The 12795-nt window shown below is 42.0% G+C and overlaps 1 protein-coding gene across 2 annotated transcripts in view; it reads right to left on the reverse strand.

The window, feature by feature from the left end:
• The window catches only part of CNTNAP5 (contactin associated protein family member 5), a 424927-nt gene that overhangs the window by 296963 nt on the left and 115169 nt on the right, over window positions 1-12795 (reverse strand). For both annotated transcript variants that reach the window (XM_043525185.1, XM_037912460.2), the window contains exons 2-3: window positions 12181-12291; window positions 3449-3642 (exon numbers count right to left, since the gene is read on the reverse strand). In XM_043525185.1, coding sequence (XP_043381120.1) covers window positions 3449-3642; window positions 12181-12291 — 305 coding nt within the window. The remainder of the gene's footprint in view (window positions 1-3448; window positions 3643-12180; window positions 12292-12795) is intronic.

Here is a 12795-nt window from a genome sequence, read left to right on the forward strand (position 1 = left end):
GGACCAAATGGCTAGGCAGCAGTTCTGCGGAAAAGGACCTAGGGGTGACAGTGGACGAGAAGCTGGATATGAGTCAGCAGTGTGCCCTTGTTGCCAAGAAGGCCAATGGCATTTTGGGATGTATAAGTAGGGGCATAGCGAGCAGATCGAGGGACGTGATCGTTCCCCTCTATTCGACACTGGTGAGGCCTCATCTGGAGTACTGTGTCCAGTTTTGGGCCCCACACTACAAGAAGGATGTGGATAAATTGGAAAGAGTCCAGCGAAGGGCAACAAAAATGATTAGGGGTCTAGAGCACATGACTTATGAGGAGAGGCTGAGGGAGCTGGGATTGTTTAGTCTGCAGAAGAGAAGAATGAGGGGGGATTTGATAGCTGCTTTCAACTACCTGAAAGGGGGTTCCAAAGAGGATGGCTCTAGACTGTTCTCAATGGTAGCAGATGACAGAACGAGGAGTAATGGTCTCAAGTTGCAATGGGGGAGGTTTAGATTGGATATTAGGAAAAACTTTTTCACTAAGAGGGTGGTGAAACACTGGAATGCGTTACCTAGGGAGGTGGTAGAATCTCCTTCCTTACAGGTTTTTAAGGTCAGGCTTGACAAAGCCCTGGCTGGGATGATTTAACTGGGACTTGGTCCTGCTTTGAGCAGGGGGTTGGACTAGATGACCTTCTGGGGTCCCTTCCAACCCTGATATTCTATGATTCTATGATTAGGCAAAACTTCCTAACTGTCAGGGTGGTTAAACACTGAAATAAATTGCTTAGGGAGATTGTGGAATCTCTCATTGTCTAACCTGCTCTTAAAAATCTCCAAACACCTTTCTGGGATAGACCAGAGGATTATGTCTACACTAGCATGTTTGTCAGTAAAACTTATGTTGCTCAGTGGTGTGAAAAAGAACACCCTGACCGACATAAGTTATGCCGACAGAAGCGCCAGTGTGGATAGTGCTATGTCGGTGGGATACGCTCTCTTGCCAACATAGCTACCACCACTCGTTGGGATGGTTTAATTACATAAACAGGAGAACTCTCTCCTATCTGCACAGAGTTGCTTCATGGAATATCCTACAGCGGTGCAGGTGGTCCAGTATACCTGTGCTGCTGTAAGGTCTCTAATGCAGACATAAATTAAGTCCTGCCTTGAGTGCAGGGGACTGGACTAGAAGACCTCTCCAGGCCCCTTCCAGTCCTATGATTCTATGCTTACCCAGGACCATAAGAGACCCTGAAACCAGAACCTGAATTAGAGCAGCCTCTGTCTCCTGCATTTGTCATAACCTCTTTTGGGTTTCACTTTCGGCAGGGTTCATGCTCCTTGAGTTTACAGGATAAACAACCGAAACACTCAAGGAGAAACTCAACGCCAATCACCAAGTTTCACTTGACTTGGGATCAAAATCATGCAAAAATATTGCTTGATTTCACTATTTCAACCGGAAGCTGTAAAAGTTCTTGAACCTTAGTGAGATTTTCTATTAAGCACGGCTGAACGTTGAGTCTGTAATGAAATGGCAAACCAAACATGTTTCATATCATTTAGATTTTTGTTGTGTGTAATTTGTATAGCTCTTGTTCAAACAATAAAGTTTAGTGAAGCTGTAACTTAACCTGAGTTTCTTCTTATACCCTGGGAATGGGGACCTAAACCTGCATCACATCATAAACATTTGAGTTTAGGAAGCTATCATGCAGCAGGAAAATACCAAAACCATTTTCTTCTTCTTACTCAAAATCTATTTCACATTTCCATTCTATAAAAATAATCTCATACTTGTTCTAAAATTGTTTGCACCACAAAACTTCATAGCATTGCCCTTCAAATAGGAAGTCTGCAGACCTACTGAGGTTTTGGAAGTTGTGTCACAAGGTTTTTCCTGGAAGCACCTTCACACCCGATTATTTAGTAACGTGAGAAAGTTCAGCTCCTTCATAAATCCTGATCTACTGCTAAATGCCTGCTGGGCATATTCTTATTGTGGTACGCAAGACTCAGTGCCAGATCAGAAACTCTCTAAATTGGATCCTTAGGGCATGAAGATTTGCTACTGTAAATTTTACCAGCTGTCTTAAGTTCCTCTTTTAGAAGAAAACTTTACTAAAGGAAAAACTGGTTCTAAGTTTTTGAAAAGGAGGCCAGTTCAGTCCTAACAAATCATGTTTTGAAAAAAAAATCATTTCTTGAAATGCAAATTAATTTACACTTATGAAAAATAACCCTTTATAAAATACCGAACCTGCAGTAGGAGGTCAGGAAACATTGAATAATTTTGGATTCTTGGAGAAACTTAAGATGGTCCAAACACCGGACCCAAATCTTTCAGTGTTCAAAGTCCAAACATAGATCAAAAGCCTGAATTTTGCAAATGGTCCCTGCACTTATATCACTCCACTTGAAAAGGAGTGGTTTAACTGATTTGAATGGAGTCTTCTTGATTTATGTAATTGTGAGAGGAGAATCAGGCCTAAATTTTACATTTTAAGCCCATCTTTTGTTTATAAGTTTTCTAACTGTAAGCACAGAGAGCATAAATAACTTTCTCCAAGTCACAAAGTGAAAGAGTGCAAATGAGAATTGGGTAACCGTTCCCTTTCTTTTAATATTGTGCATGCTTCTATATTTCCTGGCTTTATCCAGAAGTGGAAGTGAAATACAGACATAACACTATTTCTACTGCAGCCCTGCTCATCTGTAATCACCAAATTCTGGAAATTTCATGGAATAACCTGCTCTTGTGAAATTTACAAGATGGTTCCTTCAGTAAAATGTTCCAAAGAAGCTGAGGTGTGTATCTGAACTTTTGAAGTTCACTCATCACATAGCTGAATCTTATCCTTTATTTTCAGAGTATATTTTACTGAGCATCAGCACACATTGTAGTACTATGTAGGACACTGATCCCATGGTGAATGGTAGAGCAAGTAGAGGAAAAACATATATAATAGTTTAGACAAGAATTCATATATGACGGGAAGGATTTTTGCAAAGTCCTTTCTACTTTTCCAGACAATATTTTACTCCGTATCGGCGTTTCTGATGAGATTTTACTTCATTCAACTAATAGCCTCTAAGCTGGTTTAATTACCCCAACATAGCCCAATTGCAAAGTCCACCATGCACAAAAGCATAAGGAAGATTCTCACTTCCCTGAGCGTTCACGTAGCCTGAAGCACAATCTAGCTCTCAGTCCGTAATGCAACATGATACAGAGAATCAGTGGTCTAATGGGGATTAGAATAGTCATTGTGTGTTGGAGTCCCCAGTCTCACCGCTAAACCATTCTGCTTCCAAATCTATTCCAAAGTAGGAACTTGTTAAAATAAAGAAAAAACTGTTTGCCCAAACCCCAAACTAGTCTTAAGCTAAACATCAGGGGCCAAGTCTGACTGAAATTTGCCAAATTCAGTTGTAACAACTGATCTGGAAAAAAAAGCTTAGACATACCCAGATGCTGTCTTCTTGTCTGTACTGTTTCCAGTTGCGTCCTGTATCGCTGAACATTAGAATGTAGCTTGTTATCCAGTCAGAGCTTCCATACCTGCCTTGGGTGGCAACTGCTGTAATCTCAACTCTGTCTCCCAGATCAATCTGAAGCCATTGTTGCGGATTAGATTCCAATGGGGACCAACCACCAGCTCCTAGGAGAGATCAGAGAAAGGTGGCATAGGAGTTCAACATTGGCACCCAAATGGTTATTAATAAAACTAATTTAATCTTATAATTTTAGTTTATTACAAGCTTGCCCCAACATTACTGAAATTTAAGGTACACTTACAATTATTTCCATATATAGGATGCTTGGCAAATATAATAGCTCATGTGTTTATGGTTTTGGTTGCTTATTTAATTAAATGGAAAGTTCACATTAATTAAGGAAATTCCTAGGCAATTTCTGCTTTCTCTCAACCAGTGACAGTCACCAAGCATCAAAAAAGAGGATTACATCTTCTTAGTCATAAAACGCATTTATTGCCGCATTTATTATTGCGGCGTGTATTTGTACAGATTCTGGGATGCAGCTTTATAGTTCCTGTTTTGTTTTAACATTCTCTTCTATTTTCTTTTATAGCAAGATTTGAAAGATGCACATAAAGGAGTTAGCTACTGTGATTTGTATCTTGTATAGAATACTTAATTGCTGTCTTTAATTGCAAATTGTAAATATACTACAAATGGTAGCTTGTAAAAGTAGAGATAATTTGGTCAAAATTCAACCAACCAACAAGAGGGCCTTCTCAAAGAACAAGACACTGCCCCCTTCTATAATATAACAGTTTGGTATAGACATGATCTTTATCTAAAAAACACAAAAAAAAACAACCCCACCAAATTTAGTAAGATGTATTACAAAGAGATCTGGTTGTGTAAAAATGTGAGGATGTTCTTTATTCAGGATATTCCAAAGTGGATTGATGCTTATGCATGTGTTAGCAAAGCTATAAACTAAACCATAAAAATTGGACTCTTAGGAAAAAGAAAAACCTTCACTTTTAAGCCCCAACAAAAAATTCTAGAAATATCCTTACTGGAATGGATTTCTTTATAAACAAACACTGGATAGTCTTCATTCTTTACACTTTAATGAGTGTGTTTATGGTTAGAAATGTTTTACAGAAGGTATTCGGTTTTTTTAACTCATTTACTCATAAAGGCATTGTTGTCAGGATGGTACAAGCTTCCACTCACATGCTCATTCACAAATATTTGGTATCTGAATGCAAGCCGTTCATATAACTTACTGTTCATATAACTTACTGTTCATTGTTATATGAGCAGTAAGATGTTTTAGGTACGAATATAGAAAGGTAATTTGATGTTGTCACCAGTTACTAATAAAAGAAGCAACTTGAGTATAACAATATTTATATTAATTGGAAATTAATTTGCTATCCGGCAATGCTGAAGCAATTCCTTAGCAAACTTGAAAGACAAGAAGAAACTCTCCAAGGATGGCAAGAAGAAAAGACTATCTTCTTTGATGACCATTTAACTTTAAAGACGCTTTACTCATCATTTCAATTTCATGAAGACTATTTTAAGAGCTGAAAGACTTTCATATGGACCCAACAGAAACAATTTCAACTCCTATTAAATGCTCATGGAACTAAAAGGGTATCTAAGAAAATGGACTGAATAAAAAAAAGAGGGAAAACTAACTCTGAAGATGTTCTGAGGATTTCCGGCCATGAAGACAAGAGCAATACAACCATACATTTGAGGAACAATTACAACCCTGCTACATGTGCATTAGCACACTGCACAATCAGGAGCTGAAAATGTTACCAATATGATCATCCCAGGAAAATGCTGAGCTCATAAAAGGTGACAGTGGCTGATAACCGAATTCAGCCATCTCTCTGAAAGAGAAAAGGAGTACTTGTGGCACCTTAGAGACTAACCAGTTTATTTGAAAGAGGAGCATCTTCCCGCATTCCAGTGAGTATATGGAAAAAGAAGTGTATATATTCCTCTGACTGAGACATGCACACTGATGCTTATCTGCTCTCTTGCTTACTTTTATTAGATGCATATACAGGCTTACTTCCTTACACACACTTACACACTCAGCATTCAGCTCAGCTCAGCCTGCTGGTCTATTCTTTACAAGCACTCAAGCAGCAACAAGATAGCTCACAAACACAGCACTAGGGAGCTGCAACCTCCCAGCCCAGCACTACTTCTGGAAGGGATGACATCCTCAAGACTTTGGCATCGCTGACCAGTTTGTAAAAAACACAGCCACGAGAGCAGTCCCGCAGCTCCAGCCGGTCACTCTGTCCTGACCCATGCAATCTAGAACCCTGCTTTCCAAAATGGTCTTTGCTGCTACACCCCCACTTCTTGACACACCAACACCTACTCCACTCACCATCCTCAGAGCTGCCCCAGAAAGCACAGCGCCTCAGACAAGGAATTCCCTCAAGGCTTCCTCCTTGTTCCAGGCAGGTAGGAATTTGCTATTCACCTGTAGCAATAGCAAATTACAGCGCCCCTGCACTGGGGCAGACCCAAAGCATTTCCCTGCCTCTCCCCACTCACCTGCTCAAGTTAAGGAATAGACAGGCTCACAGCACCTGCTTTCTTCTGCAGGGCTGGACCCAAGGTTCAGGCAGCCCAAATATATACCAGGTGGTGCAGGGGTTTCCAAGGTAAATATTTTCTCTCTTCCTGAACACAAGCAGCATCTATTTAAGTGAGTGGCCTGAAGACAGATTGCCAAGCACTGCCAGAAAGGCTATGCATGTACATTTCTATTCCCCACATTATTCACCGGGGATTCTCCCCCCTCCTGCGTATTGAAATATATCATTCATAGACACATTTGGAGTGTGGCACTTCCTCTTCTGCCATCTGGTCTGCCACTCTCTTGTGACACATACACTCCAGGGAGCATATGCCAGCAGTTATGCACAAGAAAATGTAAGTAGAGTGTACAGCACACGCTGCAACGTGGGGGATGAAATATGAGTAGAGGGGGGTTAAAACTCCTCTGGAAACTCTGCTGCAGGCGTATTTTAGATGAATCTCTTTTATTAACAGTGCCGGGTAATTATAAACTAGACAGAATGTGGCATTTATTACACCCTGTCTATTTAGACATTCTTTGATGGCGTTCTCTAAAGTGGTAAAATATGCATGAGATCACCATGTCTCCCATATTAAAATGAGAAGGATGAGATGATTAATGAACTTTCCATGGGCTTAGCAGTTTACAGCATCACAACTAAGAAGGATATTCGTCCCCCACTCCTCCTGCCCAACTCCCATTGGCTTTGATGGGAGTTCTGTGCACATGTTGGAGAAAAAACAGAATATGCCGATCTGCTTCTTGTTTCTGCACAGCTCCAGCATTATTTCTCTATCATTCATAGCAAGTTGGAGGTGGGCAGAAAGGACTAGGGGAAAAGGGTCTCTCATCGGCTTCTGTGCCAAAGGAGCCTGATACATGAGCTCATGTTCTCCATGGCAACAAATTATAATGCTAGAGAGACACCGGCTGTAGGATCATATGGTTCCCAGGCTGGAGTCCCAAAAATAAACTGAAAAGAACTAATACAGCAAAACGTACAAACAGTAAAAAATTAATTGTTGTGAAAACGGCACTTAAAAAACCCCAGTGTTCTGCGATCAGTGTGTTTTGGTTTTGTTTTTTTAATTTTACATGGAGCTGCTTAGGATGTCTGTACTCATTACGGTGTTTTATTAATATAAAGTAACACAAATGCTTGCCCTTCATCTTGAGCATCTTGCAAGAAGCTCAGCGAGCTTTATATTGTGCTGCAAACTCTTGGACTTCCTGCTGAAAGTAAGTGCTTCCCTGCCGCACAGCCGTACTTTAAATGCCCAGATCAAAACACCTGCCATAAAACAAATCACATTTGACAAAAAAAGATATTTCTTCTAAGCTACAATTATCTACATCGAGAGCTCCAGGCTGAGAGTTTATGGGGCTCTGAAGAAGCCTAGTCTTATTATAGCAATTAGTCCTTTTTCATCTATTTATTTGTTTATGGTAAACAAAAATTCCATTTGGTAAATCCGTTCCAGAAATCAGATTTACCAGAATTATATGGATCAGAATTATATTGACTACTTTAGTAGCTCCAACATAGCTTTAGCAGTATTTGGATTGAGCCCCTTCACTCAAACTAACATCTGGATTGAGCCCCATCACAAAAAAAGCCATTTTATCCAGGGATTTTTACTGTAACATTTCAGTTCTGCAAGTCTTTTTAACAATAGCCTTTCACTATTTATTCAACAGCCTTCAATTTATTGTTGTCTATTACAACTCCAAGCTGATAATTTTACAAGCTTTCTACTAATGTAGATCTGGGTCACACTTTGTTTCCATATGTTGCATGCCTCTTTGTAGTAAAATATATTAATCAAGCTGCTATTAAATACATGTGCAAATTGCAACACTGTTCCTTGCTACTCTGAATACCTGTAGTTATTCTGAAATGCACAGTATATGCTTATTTTTACAAGAACTGTAGTGTGATAGATAGAATTATATTTAATCCTTTATATTGCATGTATTTATCCAAAGGGGGGAATATTTTTAAATAAATGCATGTTTCTTGAAAGCTCTAGAAACTGAAGTCCTGTGGTTTTTTTGTTGAGAGATAGTTTCAATGGTCACCATCACAAACTCAACCTTTACCTATAGTTATTTTCTAGGAACAAATAGTTGGATCCTAAATATAAGGACACAGATCATTGGTCAGTATAAATAAGTGCAACTTTATGGATTACAATGGAGTACACCTCTACTTACCTCAGCTGTGGAGGTACACCTATATCTACCTCAGCTTTGGATCTGGCCCAAAGGATTTAGGAAATCGTGATGCAGTACCTGGGGTAATATTATCTTTGTAAATAATCCCCACGGTACAGTTTATGGGCACTGGTGGAACAAGCTCCTCAGCCCTGGGACAGGAATGTAGTTTAGTCTCTGCTAAATTTTGCTCTCCGTTACACACGTACAATTCTGTGGAAGTCAGTCAAAGAGTACAGATATAACCAAGGGCAGCTCCCAGCCTCTATGTTCTTCATTCAGGTGAAATTTACCCCTGTGCAGGGATCACACCTCATGGACTAACAACAACATAAGCCCCATGTAAGCTTTCAAAAATATGATTTGTTTTTTTCATAGGCCCTGATCAGGACTTTGAGTCAAGAGTGAATTTCACATCCTCTACTCTTTTGCTATCACCAAGAACGGTACCTACGAGGAGGGTGGTTTTCATGATGTTACACTGTAGGTCTAATTAGAGCTGAACTGATGCCTCCAAATATTCAGCATCATGTATTTTTTTTAACAGAGCTACATTTCCTGCCTCAGCTAACAATCACATTTAAGCTGGTTTCTTTTCAATATCATTACCATAACTTTAAATCCCCCCCAAGTAATGACAAGGGTGCAGCTACACCACACTGGGGCAGACTCAGAATCAATTGCGGCACAGAGAAGCACAATCCTTCCCCTGCTGGCCCCTCACTCTGGAGGAGGAATGAACTACTTCATCCCATTTCACAGAGTATCTTATTCCCCAGAGTGCCTGGCCAGCTACTCTAGATGGTGAGTTGGGGAGGGATGTGGAGGTAGGGCCTCCTCTCCCTCCACATCCCTTGTGTGGAACTGGGGTTGCGTCTGCACCACGTCTGAATTGTGGATGTTATGAAATTGTGTCATGAAATTACGGTGTCACATTCAGTCTATATGTATGTGGACCCCCCATGAGTTAGCAGGGCTGTGTTATGTCTTTGCCAGGTCAGAGACCGTGGCGAAGGATCAGCACTCAATGATCATGTGAAAAAGTTGTCTCAAGGAAAGATATTGCCTCACCCACTGGTCTCTCTCGTATCCAGGGACCAACACGGTCACAACTCCTCTGCAATATTCAAAGTAAAACACTTTGGGACACTAGGTTTTCTACACCTGAGAGGGGACGCTCCCTCCCCTTGTCTGAAGGGGCGGGGATTGGAGTAATGGAGAATTACAGTAACTCCTCACTTAATGTCGTCCCAGTTAACGTTGTTTTGTTGTTACGTCCCTGATCTATTAGGGGACATGCTAGTTTAAAGTTGCGCAATGCTTTGTTATAACGTTTGGCAACAGCCTGCTTTGCCCACTGCTTGCAGGAAGAGCAGCTCGTTGGAGTTAGCGGATGGGGGCTTGGAACCAGGGTGGGCCGGCAGCCCCACATCAGCTCCCCTAAGTTCCCTGTGTGGCACCCGCCCAGCAGGCTATCAATTGCCGGGCAGTTCAGCTGTCCCTCCCCCCACTGCCATGTGCTGCTCCTGCCCTCTGCCTTGGAGCTGCTCCCGGGAGCCTCCTGCTTGCTGGGGAGGGGGAAAGAGTGCTGCTGCTGTCAGTGTGTCCCCCTCCCCTGCTCCTGCACCGCATCTCCACAGAGCGGGGTTGGGGGGAGGGGGTGGGAAATAGGTCTCAGGATGGAGGGAGCTTGCTGGCAGCAGCTGCTGTCTCAACTTGCTAGTCTACTTAAAAAGGCAATGTACTTAGAGTGTGGTCGGCGTACTTAAAGGGGCAATGCCTGTCTCTGTCTCACACACACACACCCGCCCACCCTCCATTGGCACTTTGGAAAGTAGAAGGAGTGGTGTGCTCCCGTGGGATAGCATGGGTTCATCATCACGTTCCGTTTCCGCAGGAAATGTTTGCAGCCACTGTCACGCATCTATTGTGTCTCCTTCCTCCATTTGTGCTGCCTTGTAGAGTGTGAGGCTACATTAACAACAACGTGTTAACCTTTGAGGGCTCAGTCAAGTGCCAGATCATCATTTAGCAGCAAGGCATTCCCTGGGGAACATCCCACCCTCTGACTCCACCACCACAACCAAGCTTCACAATCATCATTGCTATGTACAGTATTAAATTCTTTAAAACTTATAGAGTGCGTGCGTGTGTATAAAATGTCTTTTGTGTGGCAAAAAAAATTTCCTTGGAACCTAACCCCCTCCCCATTTATATTAATTCTTATGGGGAAATTAGATGTGCTTAACATCGTTTCACTTAAAGTACCGTTTTCCAGGAACATAACTACAATGTTCAGCGATGAGTTACTGCACCATAAGGCAAAACAAAAGAACAGGTGATCCCAGCAGGAGTCTATAAAAGAACTCCCGGGAGGAGCTGGTGAGAGACCCATTTTGCACCAGATTAAGATGAGAGAGGGTGCTGAAGGGGCAGTGTAGACAAAGGGGTGGAGGACCCCGCCTGATGCAACACAAATGACTTCCCAAGGGAAGGGGAAGCAAGAGAGGGACATTGCGTTTAGGATGTTTTATTGTTTTGTAAGTAAAAGAGCATTAAAATGATAGACCGAACAATGTGTGTGTCTCCGTCCTATTTCACAGCTACTGCATGCCCCTGATGGAAAACTTTAAACCAGAATTGTCACACTTTTGAGGGGGGGAGAGTTGGCAGAGGGGTGTGTTTACGTACTGGGGAGCCTGAAAGGTCAGTGCTGTGCCCAGAGAGGCTAGACAGTAGGGAAACAAGATCCAACACTTAAGGTTTCTTGCCAGACTGACGTCTGTCTTTTAGCTGAGTGGATTCTTCAACCTTCTGTATGTTGGGCAACTGCCACAACTTCCTTTCCAGCTGTTTATTGAGACGCACTCTCATTGAGTAAAAGTTGAGATATTGCACCCCGATTTAATACCTCTCCAATCTCTGAACATCTGTATATACTGCAAAAACCTTTTATAGCAGCTAGTAGAGTGCATCCAAATAGGCGTCCTTGTAAAGCTACTCTGAAGAGAGGCAGATAAACATGGCTTGGTATAGGACAAAAATAGCAAGCCTGAGATTTCTAAGAAAGAAAAATGAACCTTATTTCTTTTCCATAAAGGTTTCCTGTCTTAAAAGACTAACCCCCTGAAAATTGGAACCGAGACCAAGTCAAGGGGCTTTAGTCTAAGGGCAGCAGACAGCAGGGGGGAAGCCACACCACAGAATGTGACTCAGGGCAATGCTAACCCATATAGCAAGTACAAATCTGGAGAACTGCAGAAGATTAGGGTTAGGGTTAGTCAGAGAGGTAGCCTGCTTCTCCCTGATAGCGTGGAGTTTGGTCCTTGTGGATTCCCACTGTGTTTAAACCTACTAGCTATACCTCAGGACAATCCTCACTTCCCCTTCCATGCTTCAGGGTGGAGAGCGGAAATGAAGGCCTCCCCTGCAGGGCAATGACCTGTGAAGCTGTTGTTCTCCACTGGAATTTCCAGTGGAACTTTTAAGCCTAATAAACTGGGGTCCTGACCTATGACTATGGTTCCTAGGCGCAATGACAAGAAGAGAAAGAGGACTGATACTGGACAACTGGATTTGGGAACCATGCAGCAGATTCAACAGGCTACTTTGTCCTGGGACAACAGGACCTACAGTAGAAAGCAAAAGAAACTAAAGCAGTCTATCTGAACGTCCACTTGAGTGGCCCTAAGCATCTGCAGTAAATTTCCACTGAATCTGAGGCTTTCCCCAAACATTAATGAGTTACTTTCAACTAATAATTCACCTCAGATTGTAAGAGATGATTCCAGGCAGGCAAGCTGGCCCTAAACACTGCACAAGCTTCTACCCAAATGAATTAGTCACTAAAGCTGTAATAAAAACTGTGGTGGGCATTTCACCCAGGTGACCTTACCATCCCGTCTGTTGAGCTTGGCGAAGCTGGGACTCTGAATGCTGAAGAGCTCAGAGGAGCTGTCAAAGGCTGTTAGAGGCAATGAGGATAGTAGTGCATCATCACAATTATCTATAAAATAAAAGAGAAATAAACAGAATGTCAGATAAAAAGTAGGAAGAATTTTGCTCAGTTGGACTTTTTGCGGGGAAAAAAAAACCACCACAAACCTACAAGGTCTTTAACAAATGATAACTATTTATTGAGCTGACATTATGAGCAGATCAGTATGGTTAACCGATCATCCGAGAGGGCTCTACAAAGAAATCTGAACAAGCAGTTACTTAAGTTAGCAGCCAAACTCCCAGTCTTTAACTGTCATGATTGCCCTCTGGTTTTGGTGGTCCCAACTTGAGACTGATTTCCAGAAGTGTGGACTATGCCACAACTCTAACTGAAGTCAATGAAAGCTGAAATTGCTCAGCACCTCTGAAAATCAGGCCTTATGTGCCTCAAGTTGGGACCACCAAAATTCGACAACTTTTGAATATTTGAGCTTCTGTACCTACTTTGCTTTGGATGACTACAAGCGAGTGAGGGAGGAAGAGTGCTGGTTTGCCTATGGAAGAACCACCT

The sequence above is a fragment of the Chelonia mydas genome, chromosome 11, assembly GCF_015237465.2.
Source record: "Chelonia mydas isolate rCheMyd1 chromosome 11, rCheMyd1.pri.v2, whole genome shotgun sequence".
NCBI classification, from domain to species: Eukaryota; Metazoa; Chordata; order Testudines; family Cheloniidae; genus Chelonia; species Chelonia mydas.